The sequence below is a fragment of the Prionailurus viverrinus genome, chromosome B3, assembly GCF_022837055.1.
Source record: "Prionailurus viverrinus isolate Anna chromosome B3, UM_Priviv_1.0, whole genome shotgun sequence".
NCBI lineage: Eukaryota > Metazoa > Chordata > Mammalia > Carnivora > Felidae > Prionailurus > Prionailurus viverrinus.
In genome coordinates this window covers 33022131-33040359 of record NC_062566.1, presented here as the reverse complement: position 1 = coordinate 33040359, position 18229 = coordinate 33022131, and the positions used below count along the sequence as shown (strand labels likewise).

At 40.2% G+C, this 18229-nt stretch overlaps 1 protein-coding gene across 9 annotated transcripts in view; it reads left to right on the top strand.

Annotated features, from left to right (window-relative positions):
- The window catches only part of MAP2K5 (mitogen-activated protein kinase kinase 5), a 273162-nt gene that overhangs the window by 179034 nt on the left and 75899 nt on the right, over positions 1-18229 (top strand). For 5 of the 9 annotated variants that reach the window (XM_047863398.1, XM_047863397.1, XM_047863396.1 and 2 more), the window contains exon 17: positions 8172-8201. The exons of the other annotated variants lie outside the window; for them this stretch is intronic. In XM_047863398.1, coding sequence (XP_047719354.1) covers positions 8172-8201 — 30 coding nt within the window. The remainder of the gene's footprint in view (positions 1-8171; positions 8202-18229) is intronic. 9 annotated transcript variants of the gene reach the window in all.

The following is an 18229-nucleotide window of genomic DNA, read 5'->3' as shown; positions in this document are numbered from 1 at the left end:
ACTGAGCTTTATCTCTTCTTAATTCAGAGTTTCTCACTGAATTTCCTTTCAGTGCACAGAACACCAACAAAAGAGACCTTTGCGAGTTGTTTCTCAGTGACTTTTAGAGATTTAGTTATGTATCCAGATATTTTCATTAGCATCGCTCTGAGTAAAGGTACTGATGGAAATCAACTTGCGACAGTGTCTTTCAAAGCTACAAAAGTGGGTCTCCTTAAAGAGAGGAGGGGTTGTTTTCCTTTTTTTTTAATCAGCTGCCTCATATTTACTATGGCCTGGTGAAATTATATATTGCATCTAAACCATAGTATTCACACAAAAAATAATTCCATCGGAGTTTTTGGTGTAAAGTAGTATAGACAGATAGATTGATACACACACACACACACACACACACACACACACACACAGACCAAAGGAAAATGAGGCAAGTGAGCTAGCATTATGGGAGAGGAAGGAGAATTTATGTGTTGGGACAGCAGGGTGAGAAAGACCGAACAACGTTTAAAGATTCAAAACAATAGCGTTTAGCATGAAATCTACTTTTTATCATCCTTACCCGGCCATCAGAATGAAGAAAGACAGTGTCCAGCTGTAGCAGTAGTTTGGTAGCAGGAGAATTAGAGGTAAAGGTACTAGTGCCCGAGGGGTGGGTCATGAATTAATAATTGCTATGTGGCGGATGAGCCCGTCAGAAGAGCTGAAAATGAGGAAGTTGCCTTGCAGAGCGCTATCAATCACTCAGTGACCATAACTTCCAGTAATTAGTGTATTTTATGGGCCTTTGCTTCAGTGGCTCGAAAGCACATATGCTCCAGTCACAGCTAAACTTTGCCGGAGTAATATTCCAGGATGATTTATCCTCCTGCTGCACTGGGATATACCCCTATATTAGGTGAAGATTGTGAACTAAGCTGCAATAAAGTGTAAGTTTAGGTACAGTTTGCCCAGGTTGAGACCTCAATGTATCATGCTTTTCAGCATTCATGGTTAGGCTACAGCAAGCAATCATTTTTAACCGTGAAACAAATAAAGCAATTAATGGAACAGCATTAGGATATTGTACTTGTGAATTACTGTTGCCCTCTCCCCATTTAAGTGTCCACTGTAATAAGCCCATTTCTAATTAAAAAAAAAAAAAGCCCACACTGTATTGGAAACATTTATTTGTAATGCTGTCTTTTCTCCATTATTATTAGTAATCTGTGGGATAGAAGGCAGGACCTTCTGAATGATGGAGAAGTGCTTGATTTATTTCTTTGTGTTACCACGTTTGGCCTCCTTAAGTTAAAATAAATTTACTTTTTATCCATGGACTCTAGTGAGGATGAGTAGTTCTTTTTTAAATACTGGCACATGTTAAGAAGCACTCCTGATGGGAACCTCACATTTAGGTTCTCTCTACACAAAGAAAACATGTTATTTGCGAGCTCTCAGGAGCACTTGGCACTTCTGTACAGCCGTAATGAGTTATTTGTCGTGCTTCACCCACCGCACTAGAAGTCTCTGAGGCCTTTGCAGACAGGGTCCTTTGCCATTGCCAAAAACATCTGTAGAGCCCACAGTTCTTAGTGATTTAACAAGCTTTGCCACCAACCTGCAGTATGACCTTGGGCAAATTAATTAAGCTTCTGGTGCCTCCATTGGGCCATAATTCTGTTTGTGTTAAGGAAATCCTTAGAGTTTATAGGAAAGTGTTATGTGAAAAGTATAAATTGAATAGGGAAAAGATATGCACGGTCCCACTATATTCATTTCAAAGTGCCATGTTTCTACACCACTTTTAATGATGGTGTCCTTGAATTTCCTTAAAATAGACCCCCGTGATAAGCGTGTATTTCCCCCAAGCAGGGGTGGGAAGGTACACACCATTTGGTGCTTTCATTACATTTGTTATCCCATCTTTAATTTGCAGTGTATTATAATATCACACAAGTTAAAACACTAATAGAAAAACAAACTAATTGTCTTTAATTAAAGTGAATTAGGTTTTGATTTTAATATATTTGATGTAGTGAGAACTGATAACGTGGAAGGTCCCTAAGGTTATTAGGGCATATTTCTGTTGGGCCTGATGGTGTTAGTAATAACCCTCTTCCTCATAGTTGGAGACATGAACAAATATGTCACTTCATCAGTCTCTGTTACTCGCACTTATGCCCCTCCGCAGGGGTCGCAGATTCCACAAGTTATCAGCTAATGGCGTTATACATTAAAAATTGAAGCTTTCCTCACTCTGAGGCCTTTCAAGGCTTTGTTCTTAAGCCCTAGACACTTTGGAGTGCAGCTGCAAACTATAGGCAGAAGATTAAATTAATTTGTAACTCTTTTTTTTTTTTTTTTTTTTTTTGGTCCTGCATTACTAAATCCTCCACATTTAATTGAAACCCTACTTCAAGACGCTTTGTGTTTCTGTGTTCTTTGTTGTCAGTTTAACCTCCAAAGCACTTTAACACTGGTAAATTGCTGTTATATCCTTTGGATTGTTTCTAAACCATTCAGTAAGAGGATAGTGAAATTGATACATGGGAAGAAAAGTAAAATCTTAGGGTAGATTTTGAGGTATTTAATATTTATTATGGTTCTTTCCCAGCATAGTTTCAGATGATTTAAACTCTCTCTCTAGGACTGTGTAAATTGGTCTTGGGATGAAATCTCACCTAGGGAATTTTATGTAATCCAGTAGTTAAGTCTGATTTTTTTAAAGTTTTCCTGTGTCTGAATGTTCCACAGTAGCTGCTGCATTTCTATAAAATGAAGGTTTAACTGCAGTGCACAATCTAAATGCAAGATCCTTAGATGGAAATTTAATTGTGTAAAATGTGCACAAGGTAATTAAGAACAAATTTTAGAACATTTCAGTCTATAAAGTCCTCCTTCAGCTAGATCACTGGCTATATTGAAAATGCTTATTTTCAATTTGCCGTTATGCCAAGAAACATAGGATACGTCTAAATTAAGAATTAAAAAAAATTCCAGGGCTCTTCGGTATAAGTGTAAATTTAAAACCCATCCCACGTTGTTGATATTCTAGGTAAGAAACTTGATTCACCAAAAACATTTTGAGTTTGTGTCCTGCTCTTGCGTTCTTGCCACAATATATTTTTGCTCTCTATCGTTTATGACTCCGTGGCCATAATTATTCTTGTTATCAACAGAAGCCATTTTTGTTGCTTTGTAAATAAGTATCTTCTACCTTTTTGTTAAAATACAGATGTTTCTATCATGCAGTTGCTCTGCAATTTGGCAGTCGTTATGATCACACCTACATGTTTGTTGTTTAAATTATAAAATCCAACATATTAAAATGCTGCTAACTCGAGTGAGTATTCCATAGATTTTGATTGGACATATCAAAGATCAATAAGATGACACTAAGGAGGTTTTAGTTTTACAGCGAAGTGTTAGTGGTTTGCTGATATTTAAACGTATTCCCAATGGTAGGTGTTTTCAGAGCATTCTTTTTCCACCTTTTATATAGTGCATTTCCCACAACCAACAGAGAGTATTTAGCAGTTTGCTGAATCTTAAGTATTTGGAATTAAAATGCACTTTTTTAATTTAACATTAAATAGAATCCTGTCCTTCCCCCATCTCTACCTCCACCCTCCAAAAATAAATAAAGCTTTTCCAAATCTTTTACAATACAAGGCGCTCCCCTCCTGGGAATGAAAAGGATGTGAGAGTCATTTGATGAATTGCTGGCGCTTAAGTGCATCCACATTTTTCAATATGCTTTTTTTTTAAACTGGACTTAAGCTGCCTATATTTAAATGCTGCTTTTGTAAAGATGATGAAGAGAGCAAAGATTTCTATTGGCTTAGTCCTAATCTGTTTGCTTTGTTGTGATTCTTTTTTTTTTTTTTCCTTTCCTTTAACTGTTAACCTATTTATAAATCTAAATCTACATACAAAGGTCATTGGTTGGCTGAACTTAAACCATTTTACTCAGTAAATTTAATTAAGAAAATACAGTGCAACTCATAAGCAAATGAGTTTTTTCCTAGTTTTAAACCAAACCACCCTCTTGAGTGCTGATTGCCTTGCCCGACCCCTGGTGATACAGAAACAGGCAAAATTAAAAAGGACATTAAAGCTTCATTAAATCTGAAACACATTTAGTACAGTGACATATCTGCAGGCCATTTCAGAGAAGATTACATACTCTCTTTTGTAAGTTTCCTAATTTATAATACCTTGACAATAAAAACTGGGGAAATGCAAGTAGATTAATAGACCGGTAGGGGTAAAAGATACAGAATGGCCCCAGGTCCGTCTGTCTCTGAAACATTCACTCATAGCATATGTGTTCCCTCTTCCCCATAAGGCTTCAGTGTTTATTTTGACTTTTGACAGCCTCATGAAGAACCTGTTCTTCATGCAGCCATATCTGCTAACAGCCCTTTTCCTTTTATACCTTCTCCTAATTGAACTTGATAAAAGGGTTCTAGGGCCTGGCTATATATTTCCTTCTATTTTGCCACAAGACAAATAGTGTGGAGCAAAAGCACTGCAGTTGCATTAAACCTAGAAGGACAGGGACATACATGGAGGGCAGCTGCCTCTCCCGGGGCCTTAAAATGACTGCTTTTGGCACCAGCCTAGTAGTGCCACTGCCAGTTTTCACTGGTGCAGAATTGGAATCCTGGGCCCGCTGCTGGAGCAGCCCAGGAGTGACAGTAGGCAAGAGAGGACACGATCGTTCTGCTCTGGTCAAGGGCAAGGAATCATTCTCAGTCTTCTGGCTCCAAAGAGGTCAGAGCTGCAAGATATCTTAGATGCAGTTCTCCCAGGAATGTAGTTGACAGGACTGAGATTTTGTAGGGTGTCAGGAAAGTACCCACAAGGCAAAGCCAGTCCCAAGAATGATGAGTTCCCCAGTTCAAGCACTGCCACCTGTTTCCAAGCAGACTGGTACCCAGGGGCTCCCAGCTGACCAGCGTGCACTGAATTTTCTCTCTGTTCTCTTGCGTGGTGGTATCTTATAGGGTAAATGAATGCTATCAGCCATCCTCATTACATTGTACCAGTCATGACAGAGGCCACCAAGTAGATGAGTGCACGGTCCCAAGTTGACCGTGACCTGGCCTCTCCATAGAACAATAATGATTTGAGAATTTGAAGTTTTGTGTTGAAGTGGAAAGAATTCATATTTTTCATTTTATGCCACTTTTTTTAAGCGTTTCATTTCTCATTGCTTATTGGTTCTTCCAACCACAAGAGGCACTGTCCAGTGTTGGTACCAGCCAGCTAATTTAGATTTTAACCGCGTGTGTAGTGGGCAAGTTCTTCTGCCAGTAAGCCATGTGGACAGAGTTCTTCCATAGTCCTCAGTGACATGTTGGACGTATACCCGAGTGAGCGGCACGGTGCCTGTAGAAAGACTTGAGATAAAATATTCTAAATGTTGTCTACTACTTATTGTTAGCTTTTGTAGATGAGAGCTCCTCCTCTTCGTAGTTTTCTAATTCCAAATGGAAGGACGTGCAAACCTTGTAATCCACAGATGAGTGCGATGATAGATGACAGCTTTTTTTGAGCGGTCACTGCCTGTCAGGTCAATACAGAATGGTACAAATGCCTGGCCTACCATCTCTGCTGCAGTGGACCATAGTGACTCCTCCAAGATCATTGTGCACACTCTCCTTGGCCAGGCACATGCATGGCCTGTATTGGGTAAGATTGGTGTAGGGGGGAGTGGAAAACGTAGTCTCTTCCCTTCCCAGTTAAAAACAGTATATAGTGGGGCCCGTGGGTGCCTCGGTTGGTTAAGCGTCTGACCCTTGACTTCAGCTCAGGTCATAATCTCACGGTTTGTGAATTTAAGCCCCGCATTGGGCTCTGTGCTGGCAGCATGGAGCCTGCTTGGGATTCCGCCTCCCCCTGTCTCTCTGCACCTCCCCTGCTTCTCTCTCTCTCTCAAAATAAATTAAAAAATAAACTTTAAAAAAAGTTTATTTTTTTTATGTTTATTTATATTTTTGAGAGAAAGACAGATCACAAGTGGGGGGAGGGGCAGAGAGAGAGGGAGACAAGAATCCCAAGCAGGTTCCAGGTTCTGAGCTGTCTCAGAGACCAGCATGGGGCTCGGACTCACAAACTGCGAGATCAGGACCTGAGCCAAGTCAGACGCTTAACCAACTGAGCCATCCAGATGCCTCCCCGAAAACACCAGTGTATAGACAACAAACATAATCACCCAAAACTGTGAAAGGGAGTTTCACATCCACACTCTTTCCATCATACCATCTTGTGTTGTTTTTGCTGTCCATACTTTATACTAATCCCTTGATTAATGATATTACTAAGTGAATAATGGTAGTATAACTTTATATCTTGAAAATCCATGAGCTCTAAGTATATAAGAAATGAGTATAAGGTCATGAAACTTCCTAGGCATTGCAAAACACACGCACATACACATATAAAAATATACATCCAAATGAGTGTTGGCCTTTTCAAAGTAGTCACCTTTTAAGTCATATGGTTTATTCCTGTTACATTGCTCTTGCTCAGACTGGTTTTAGATCTTTGAAAATTAACTTCAGCATTTTCTTTTTCTTTTTTTTTTTTTTTTTAATTTTTTTTTTTTTTCCAACGTTTATTTATTTTTGGGACAGAGAGAGACAGAGCATGAACGGGGGAGGGGCAGAGAGAGAGGGAGACACAGAATCGGAAACAGGCTCCAGGCTCTGAGCCATCAGCCCAGAGCCTGACGCGGGGCTCAAACTCACGGACCGCGAGATCGTGACCTGGCTGAAGTCAGATGCTTAACCGACTGCGCCACCCAGGCGCCCCAACTTCAGCATTTTCATGTCTATCCTCAGTAAGGGTATCTTGTTTATTTATTTTTATTTATTTTTCAGAAGTGGCTTTGGGGTTTGGTAATACCCACAAGCCATTCAGACTTTAGTCAACAAATAATTTACATTTTCAAAAAGCGCAGGGAGCAGAATTTTAAGTCCAAGATAAAATGCAATTCTAGCAAAATGAAGTAGATGTTCTTTTGTTACTTGAAATGATTCTAAACACAATTCCAAAAGAGTTCAAAAATGTTTCCGTGGTGTCTGTGTTTTTTAAATAAATACGCAACTTCTCAAGATGTAGAAAAGCAATATAAAATGCCAGAAAGAACCTGGATTAAGTTGCACGCCTAGGGTCAGGCCCTAGCTTCTCATTAACTGTGTGGAAACTTTTTCAGTGGGGCTCTTGGGTTCTAATCTGTGAAATGGATTGATGCTATCATGGGTTCATTCCAGCTTCACAGTTCCCTGATACAGCGATTCCACTTCGAAAGTAGTTACAAATATATAGAGAAGATTTCAGGCCTGAGAATGGGCCACATTATGAAGTTGCAAAGTTTTGCTACTATTTTCTTTAAATATGTTATGGCGTATTTGGTAAATTTGATCTTATTACTTTATATCAACCCTGTTCCTGGTGGAATCATTTGGTTTTTACAGGTGAGAATTCCAAGACCAAAATTAAGTGACTGGCCTAGAAACACATGGCAATTTACAAATCAAGCAAAATTGGAAGCTCTCTAAAGATTCGTGTCCCCAATTTCAGACTTTGACCTATAGTGTTGAATTCCCAGCCTTGACTCGGCCCTTTCCTACTAATGGTAGCTCTTTATTCCTAACAGTAGATAGAAAGTGAATGAAAAAAACTAATAAATTGATGAAAATAATGGCAAAAATTTCTATTTCATGTGGCCCATTCCCCATATCCTATAACACTGCGTGTGTACTTGTGACTAAAAATTCTACACAACTAAGGGCTGGGAAACAAGAAGGTGTCTCCATCTTACAAGAGGAGAAACCAACAGTCTCCTCTAGTTTTACATCTCTGTCTCAGTGAATATTGTCGCACACATGTGAATGTGAATCATGCCCATAGAGCTGAGAACATTCCTAAGAGAAACCACATAATGGTAATGTTTAGTTGTTAAAATTGGAATATTTTATCAGGGATGCAACATTGCCCATTGAAAACGTCCATTCTAAATACAGCTCTTAAGGTAATTACAGCAATAGTTTAGTTCCTGCATCCAAGGTTGTGAGCTTTTTATATTTGCTGGGTACAGTTCTGAAATTTAGTGCTTGTCTGTCTTAAGGAGATCTGCCCTGCATGCAAATCTATAACTAGACAAATATTATTTCCTTTCCCAGCTTGCTCTTGGGAGGTTTCCATATCCCCAGGTAAGATTGTTCATTACTGCCGTTTGCCACTGTGACATTCATTCCTATGTATGAAGGTGCAGGGAGCAATTGTGAACATTTGAGCCACATACAAATAAATCTGTCCTGTTAAATTGAAAAGTGATATCTTAAAGGAGTCATTTAGAAGTCTCTATTGATTTTTGATTTTTTTTAAACACCAGATTTTTTTCTCCTCTTTGTTAAAGGTTGAAAGGCATCATCACGCTCTTCCTTTGTGTGACATTGGTGGTGTTTTTCCTTATCCTAGCCCAGTGCCATGTGCTCATACTGAGGTTAGAGGAGAGGCACAGCCTTTTCTTGATATACTGTTTGAGCCTTTAGATCCAATTAAAATTATTTCAATTAAAAGGTTGAGATGAAGGGTGAAATATGTGATCTGGATCATTATTTTTGCTAAGCAAATAGGCCCCCAGCTTTATGTGGGTATGATTCTGAACCTACTGATTTTTAAAAAATTTGCCTCTTGCTGTCCACACTTGTAAGAAAGCAAACTGTCCATTATGTTACCGTTACTGATGATCATCTTTATAATTTCTTTAAGATTCTTATTTGGAAGGGTGCTAGCACTTAAACTATAAAGGTGTTTTGTGGTTTGAAAATGATTCCCCCGTGTATGTGGGGGGAAATAAGTGAAATGTCTAGAGGGATGAAAAATGAATGGTTTGACTGTTTTCCTCTGGTTGGTGCTCACTGTTTTTCTGGCATCTTGGTCTGTACAGGCCAAAGCGCCTGGAGGCATGTCTGATTTAAAGGTGGTGTTGGTCTCTGCTCTTTAAGCATCTATTAACTTGCTATTATTATGCAAATAAGTGTTGTATTACACATACTAATTTATGCATGGTTAGATTATGCAGATGCATCACAAACATGGTTATTGAATAATAGGATGGGGCTCATTCACTCTGCCATCTTTATAAGCTGTTTTAAGCGAATTCTCCTGGTACCCATGTGGACATTTAAAGACCCTTCACTTGCTGAAATGTCTCTTTTGTATCCTCTTTCTTTTACTGGTAAAGCCCTCAGATAAGTGGGGGAGACATCGCCTAAGTTATTAGGTTCAAGAGTGTTAGACTCACTTTTCAAATCTGCAGGCTTCTTTGTTTAAACATAATCTTTTCCTTAAAGAGGAAATCTAAAATGTAATCGCTTGGCATGCATGCTAGCATTTAGTCAGATTTTAGTGGATACAGGCTTGCTGCTTAGCTCTAGGTAGCCCATCAAATTAAAATCACATTTTCAGGATTTATAGCTCATTAGAATATTTATCTTGGTAAGCCTCTTATCCTGTCGGTAATTTTTAAACAATTCACTGTTTGGCCAATTTATACAATCCCCTAAAATTCTGTAAATGAAGAGACCCTGTTACAGTATATCTCTCAGAGAAGTCTTAGTAGAAAAACCTGTGAGCCATCTCGTAAAAGTGCCAGAGATTGAGAACGTAGCTATGTTCTTGAGATTCCTAATGTGTCGAGTAATTAACCAGTGAGATTTGGTAAGTGATGAGTGTAAGAAACAGATTGCTATTGCGTTTAACGAATGAAGCATTTGAATGCTCTGGTCAGATTTGGGAAGAGGCTGTACACCTTTGCAATTCTGTTTTTTTGAAATGTTTAAGTATATGTGTGTGTACTTGATCAGTCAAGTGGAAGCTGGAAAATTCTAATGTGCTGGGCTCCCTTGTTAGCAATAACCTTTATGCCAGAGTCAGAGGGAAAACCATATTCCGTGAATCGTGATCGAATATTGTCACCGAATTGGGACTTTCATTTGAAATAATAGAAGCAGCTTTGATGCCATCAGGCCTGTTTCCCATGTCTTTCATCAGAAGTTGGTGTGCTTCATTGCTAGAATCAGCAATGACGTCAGGTGGAGTTGGCATCTATTTCACAGGCTTGGCCCTGGAGACTTCAGACTGGGAAAGGGTGCTGGAGCCACACCATACCTGCCCTTCCCTTTGCCCTCAAAGCACGTGGATAACAATGTTTATTTTCATAGTATTCTGACACTGGATTATGGATAACACCTTCTCTTTGGCCCATAGTATCTCATTTGAACCCCCAGCCACTCCGTTAGATTGTGTCCCCTTAAATTGGGCAAACAGAATGGTTGATATATGCACTGTTGAATTGCAGCAGGGTTGCAGTAGGCAGGAGTGAATCACAGACATCGGGATTGGGAGGGATCTCAGACATCATCGAATCAAACCTCTGTACCGTATCTCTGGAAAGCAGACATCCACACTCTGCTTGAACACCTCGGGGGATAGGAAACTCCTTACTTTATAAACAGCCATCCAGTCAAAGCAGTGTTCTGTTTACCAAGCCGAGGACTAACTGCTTCATCCTAATAGTTGGCCACTGATCTGGTCCTTGAACACATGAAAACCTTTCATATATCCTCGTGATCACATAGTTTGGCATCCCTTCTGTCAGGGCCAGAGACAGTACCAGGACATCACTACTCTGAACTCAAAGTCAGATCAGGGCATCAAATCCGAGCTCATCACTAGTGGCAAGTTGAGAAGATGGGCCTGTTGGAGAGACCTCTGGACCAGGAGTCAAAAGATGAGAATTAGAACCCAGCTCCACCACAAACTGTAGTCACCACAGGCCTTAATTCTTGCTTTGTGACTCCTTGGGGTTTCATTTTCCTAACTCTAGGATGAGGATCCTGATACTTGTCTTTTCTATCTGATGAGAGCAAGTATGCAGATGTAATGGGCTTATGGATTAGGAAACCACTCAGAGAAGTACAGAGGGCCATCCCACTGGCCCTGATGTTGAGCTGTAGCACACAATGGAATTTTAAATAGTCAACCAAAGGTCGCGAAAGGATGTGCTCGGCAACTGCCAGCCACAACTGGAGCAGAGCGTAAAATGAGTAGAGAGGAAAGCGGAGAGGAGAGTCCAGCTTTGAGACTTCTACCAACCTGGCCTCAGTGCTGCTTGCTGACAGTGTCGTTAGCATTGACTCTTCCTGCCGGTGACACCGTGTGTGTTTCCAGTGGGGATGCAGATGAGGGAAGGGTGTCAGGAAGACGTTAGGGAGACTCTCTGGCCTGGGACCAACATAAAAATTAAAGGACTGGATTTTTGTTGAGATAATTATTCTATATAGACTTCATTGTTTTGTGCTTGAGTTTTTATCTGTTATTTGGAAGCACTCTCTAGTTTCGTTTCCTTTAGGCCTTTAAGTTGGAGAGCCTCATTGGCATGCAGTTTAGGACTCTACAGAAAAAAAAGTTTAGGAGCCACTCTAAATGCTCAGGCGTGTTAATGTTACTACACCTTATAATAGGAAGAACAACGATGTCGTGGATTCGCGTAACTCTTTTCTGCCATCGAGCTCCAGGTCACTTCCTGTTATCTGACTCGGGCTGTCCATCCCACCTACAGGGGCTGTTCTTCCCAACCTCCAGGGGAGCAGACTGAGGCTTGGTGAGGTGAGGCACCTTGCCTCAGGGATGAATGGGTATAGTCAGATAGATGTAGGACTTACAGACAACTAAACCAAATGAGTGAGCTCTGTGTACTCCGAATTTGGTTGGCTGTTTATACTACTCTTCTTCCCGCTGAGCCCCTCCAAGTCCTTTTCCTGATTTGCCTTCTCCACCGTAGGAGGCCTCGTGTGTAGGTGAGACATGCTGCACGTCGGGGGCCATGCCGTGGTAGATGATGACAAGACCATTCCCTAGAGGCCTTTCGCTTTTCTTACCGTGTGATTAGCAGAGTCACAGCAGGATCCAGAGGGCTCCAGAGCTCTCCCTGACCCCAGTGCCATTAAATTCTGGGTGCCTGTGAAGCAGCGGGATCATGAAAAATTGTGTTTTTAAACATCTCACAAACGTAGCATATCCATTTCTTGAACGCTTTAGCATTAATAGTAGTCTGGAAAGATGTGCAGGTCTGGACAAGGACTGGAGCTGTGTAGAGCTAATCGTGTAGATCCAAATTCAGTTGACTTAAAAAACATCATGGTGGGCAATGGTTTGTTTAATGACACCATAATTGAGGAGAACTGGAAAAGATTGCCTGCTAAAAATTGTCACCCTTCATTCAAACTTTACAGTAGTGCCCTGCATTGAGACGATAGTAAATCCATTAAGGAGACTTCTCAGGAGGGTGTTCTAGCTCTGACATTTTGGAGATTTGGTAAGCAGGATGCCACAGGAAATTGAAGAAAATACAGATACAAATGTATTTAAAGTACTTTTGTATGTATAAAAATGTTGTTGTTCTTTTGGCTACAATTCCTGATCTTGGTTAATAAATTACATCAAAATGACCTGAAGTTAAAAAAAGGAAAAAAATCTGAGCAAATAGTGCCCCTGGTATTGTAAAGCTTTGAATGTTTTCACACCCCATTAATTTATTACTTCTCTTTCTTCATCTTTAAATTTCATTTTTTTTTTCAAAAATTCCGACTCCCCGCTGCTGCAGTGATTTTCATCTTGTTGTTAATTTTCCCTGCTCCATATGGAGCTCCAGACATTTCACCTGGAGGCTGTACTAGATTTTGTTGTAGTGATCGTACTTCCGGAGGCCAAAACTGTCATTTAGGGTTCCTGGTGCATCTGTCTGCGCCAGGCTTTTCACTGGCATGGGAGAGTGTGAATAACAAATTGGATGCACCTGAGATTCAGATGATTAGTGTGTTTTGTGAATCTCCACGACTTGTAAGCAGATAGCTCTGGGGGGGGTGGGAGGGCTAAACAGCGACTGTGGGTGAATCTGTAGTCACACCTTACATTTGGGGCTTTGCAAGGGAAGTGCAAACATCCCAGGCAGTCTGAGTGCAGAGAGAGTAACAAATATTTCATCCTGCCTTGTCATTGATTAGAAAAGAGCCTTTAATTTCATTTCACCCCATGTTGTGATTAATTTGCATTCTTTGTCAGAAGTTAATGGAGTTTTTTATGGTTCACTCTGAAATCCTTGAAGACATCAGACTTGATCTGATGTTTATACAACCGCCAGCGGAATTTTTTCGTTTGATTGATGGCAAGCTTGATGTTATTCCAAACGGCTTTTTAAGCTGTTTTTAAGAATTATTTGAATAAAATGCAAGCAAGATATTGTTGTAATGATCAAGATTATCTGTTAAAAATCTGTTTCAAATAAAGAAGATGATAAGTAGTAAAAAGGATCAAAAACATAAGAGATAAAGTGAATAGCGACGTTATTTGTTAAAAATACATAAGAATGGCATTCAGATAAATTATTGCAATAGATAGAGATCATTTTTCTTGAAAAAAAAATATATACCATCATCTGGCCAGATAGAATAATTAAGGCAAAGGTAGAAGGAAAATCTAGATCTTTGGGATTAAAAACCTTTACTACCAATTGGCTAATTCTCATTTATTCTGCCAGCTTTTACCACCAATGTACGAAATAGAGATCTACTGTTCTTAACTCAAGGAGACAGGGTCTGTCAGGCCTGTTAGCTGAACAAAATGATGACATATTACTTGTCTCAATAAAGAGACATTCTTAAATCCCAGTACAAGTTAAACATAAGTGGATGATAGAGGATTTTAAGTGAAAGACGTGCATTCTTAATAGTATAACGACTGGCTTTTTTCATAGGATAGTACAGAAATGAAATGCCCTGTTTTTAAAAGCAGTATATACCCTGGTTGTTTGTGTGGGTGAAAGGAATGTGTGTGTTTTTATCCCATATACACTACATATCAAAGTATGAGGGGAGCTGTAGGTGGCGTTTGCTCAGAACCCCCTGCTACTAACCAAGGAAATATGTTGTGCAAATGCTTTTTGATTACTAATACCATTTGTTTGATTTGGGGGCTTTGCCTTGCTTCAGCAGATTCTTGCTTTGCTGTGATTGCTGCTAGTGAAACTTGCTCATAGGTCAAAAAGCTACTTATCTGAGCACTTTCATTTAAAACAGATTAATTTATTTGCTGTATCTGAAAGTTTGCTAAATAATTGGGTGGTTTTAATTGAAGTTACTGCTTTCTGATCCTTGTATTAACATGATCTAAGGTCCTTTTTATTATATGCAATCCATATTATTGACCAAATTTGCCCTGTTTTCATTTAAATGTAAGCAGCTTGTCAAGGAGAAAATATTTTGTTTAACTTAGCTTGGAAACCTGCTATTTTAATGTGGTTTTTTTTTTTTCAATTGACAGACTGTCTTTTAAACATTCATTTATTCTGTAGTAATAAATTGTGCTCTCGATAGAGCATTTGTCTCATAATGGAGTAGAAAGCGTATGTTCTTAAAACTATTTTAAAATTTTAAACACTTTTCAAAAGATAATGCTGGAATTCTGAGTTTCATACCTAGTTTTATTCATGTTTTAAAAGCCTTTTACTATGCTATTACTAATCCTAATTTTGATAATTGAATGTTGTTTTATATTCAATGTTAAATTCAGACCATCGATTTTATTATCTTATTTATGTACTAATGTACTGATCATGACTAGAACAATGTAGAATTGCAAAATAATACCTAGAAAGTTGACCTTTTTTGAAAAAAAGGGATTTGGAGTTTATCCCTTGTTACATGAACTTTTTGAAGTTTAGAACATCAAGGGTTCTATAAAATCATAAATATCCATTTTTTTGTGTGAGGTCTGTAGTCAAAGAACAAAAAAACAAACAATGGGTAATTACCCCAGACTTCAAGTACTCACCTTTAGTTGGCAAGAGTCCAAAAGCAATGTGCGTGCATTTTTTTGCTAAACAGGTTTCTAGCCTACATGTTTTAATTCATTATTTTCATTCTTGTTATTTAGGATATAGATATTTAAAATAGAGCGTTACTTAAAGCCATACAAAGTCCGATTTCGTGTTCCACAAAAGGCAGAGGTGAAATCTAAGTGATAGGAAGATGCTCCCTTACATGCATGTGCTGCTTCCCAGGAATTTTGAAAGTGGCCATGCCAGATTCTTCTCCCATTATGTATCTCATGCTTATCAAGAGATCTCCCAATGTTCTTGGCTTAGCCTATTGCAAAGATAGGAAGTAGGTTCCTAGTGTGTCTTTAAAATAGAGCAGAAATGGAATAGAGAGAATGCCCAAAGAGTGGGTAGCCTAGAAACATGACATTTTCCCCTAAAGATAAATTACTTGTTAATACCTCGATTGAAGTATATGCAGTTAGCCAGCTAGGCTGGTGAACCCTGGCTTTTTTGAAACACTAACCCCATGTTGGTTTGATTTTTATAGCACCTTCTAAACTACTCTATGACATAGATCTCAATTCAATTCAACATATATTTGTCACCAAGCACCTACTCTGCCCTGGCACTGTGCCATGCGCCGGAAGTCCAGCAAGGAAACAGATGTGGTCCCTGCTCTCAAAGAGTCTAGTCTAGTGGAGAGAAAAATATAAAACAAACAAATGACAGTTGATGCAAAAGGAACCAGACAGGAGGTGGTGTGCTCTGCCCTCCAGAAGAAGAGGTCAGCTCAGTTCAGAAAGCTGTGAAGGCTTCACGGAGAAGGTGATGCCTGAGCTGAGGCTGTGAGGCTAAAAAGAAGGGAAAGAACTTTCCAGCCATTCTCATCAGCAGCAGATTCATCCGGTAAAAGATAAAGGTCTAAAGCAGCATGTTGTATGCAGTATCCTTCTAGTACTTTAATTCACTAGGGTACTACTACTACTGTTACTCTCATTTCCCTACCTGTTTAGGAATTTCCCTGGGTAATTTTCAAAACAGCACTGGGAGGGCAGTAAGAGACGGGAGGGCAGAGTGGGGGAGAAGAGAGGGGGTGTGTCAGGACAGAGATGGCAAGTGCAGCAGAAACCAGGTAATGAAACTGGGATTGAGAATTTCATGAATCCCTCTGAGATGACTGGGAGCCAGCCTGAGGTTGGAAATCATTACGTTTTAAGATCTCTGCCCCTGAGGTCAGCTGGCACATGCCTCTGAGGGCCTTGGCACATCATAGGACGTTTTCTAGGGAGGGGGGGGTTGTCGTGATCAGATGAGCTAATGCCTAAGAGGACACTTTGAAAAATATAAGAAGGTAAACAAGAGCTAGGTAATATTAGTATTATTTATATTTCTGGGAAGTACTTTAGGGATTTACCTATGTAACTCTGAAAATATATGACCGTGTCTCACGTCTCACACCAGGTAGGACTAAAATGAATTACTTTTCTGATCCCACAAGAGCCTTCCTTTACAGTCTTTCTTTTTTGAGTTATAATTTATCATTCACGATCACAATCATAATATATAGAACTATATACAGAACCCAGTGATTGTTATGTCAGTAACTAGGGACCCTGATTCTTCTATGATTTTTAAATAGTCAGCTTAGCCCAGAAATAGAATTGAAGTTTGAAGTAAGGAACCGAGCGCCCAGTCTGGCTCTCAGGTGGCAACTTTGCCGTCTCCCCTCCCTCCTGGGCTCTGTGGTCTGAGAGCCCTTCCACTTTTCCCCCTTTGGTTTCTCTGAGTGCTGTCTGCTACTTCGTGGGATCATAGAATTTCAGAAGGTGACGAGATCTTACAGTGACCTGTTCCAACTCTTTCACTTTATAAAGGAGGAAATGAGATTCCGATAGCCATTCAGTGACTCACTCAGGATGAGCAGGTGTTTGACAACTTACCGGGTCAGACTGGTTCCCACTCTAGAGGGATGGTGCAGGGAGAAAGACACCCAGAGGCTTTGAGCCCAAATGGCCATTTTTATGGTACACGACCATCCACTCAAGTGCTGCATTTAACTGGTGTGTCTGCAGAGATAGAAATTACTGTCCCAGGATGCTACATGTCTACCAGGTAATTGCTGATGGGTACAGATCCCTCGGGGGAAAGTGGTCCTCAATAGCAGTAATACCAACAGCGACAGAGACATCAACTTTTATCATATACCAGTGTTTTACTTATACTATTCAGTATAGAAAACTTGGGTAGATTTGAGGCTCGGGATTCATTGGCATCCAACTTAAAAAGGAGGCGGACGTGGCCAGGTTTTGTTTGAGCACAGATTACTTTTCAGATGTTTTAACAGTTCTGGATTAATGCCTGGGGGGCTTGGGAATTCTTCCTCAACTAAAATGTTAATGATGCTAAGAACCCGACCCTCTTTAGTGCCAATAAAGTGGACAAGCTAAGTTCATTGAAAAATCAATGCGTTGCCTAAAAGGAGCAAAGAGCTGATTCGATTTAGGATTGGAGATTGCCCAGGACACCCCAGGTGGAAAGAGGGTCCCAAGGGCTGCTAGGAGCTAGGAAAGGAGGCAGTTGTCTGTTTATGTCTATAGCCAGGGTGTCAGCTCCAAGGAATTGTGGGAAACTGAGGCAACCAATTAGAACCAAGCGTGGACTCTGTTATGCCATACCCTGTCAAAGTCTACAGATAATGACCGCCATGAAGGGAGGGAAAGAAAAGCTGGAGAACACGCTAGTCTTAGGAGGAAAGGAGGCCAGAGGAGGAAAGAAAGACCAAAATGGCTAATGAAGCTTGTCTTGTTTTCTGTTCAGAAACAGGTTGCAAAGAGCACTGTTCAGGGCATGGGGAGACCTTGACCGTAGTCCTAGTTCTAGTTGGGCAAAATACAGTAAACAAAAGAAACTTTTCCAGTGAGAGGCCTTCCTCCACCCCTTTGCCTCCATAGCCAGGCAGCTGCAAACGCTCGATGACTCGGGGCAGAGAGGACCAGGAGGCAGCAAGTGAGGCACCCATCAAGTGACAAGTTAAATCATTGTCAGAATGAGGTTTCTGGGAGGCATCTGGGTGAGTAGTTGGTTAAGCATCTGATGCTTGATTTTGGCTCAGGTCGTGATCTCACGGTTTGTGGGATCGAGCACCACATCGGGCTCTGCACTGACAACGCAGAGCCTGCTTGGGATTCTCTTTCTCTGTCTCTCTCTGCTCCTCCCCTGCTTACTCTCTCTCTCTCTACCTCTCAAAAAAGAATATGGTTTCTGTCCCCCTTCCCCCCATTCTACACACACAGAGCTAACCTGAGTTCTGCTCCTGGCTTTTCTTGCTAGTTGTTTGACCTTAGTTCTTTTCAG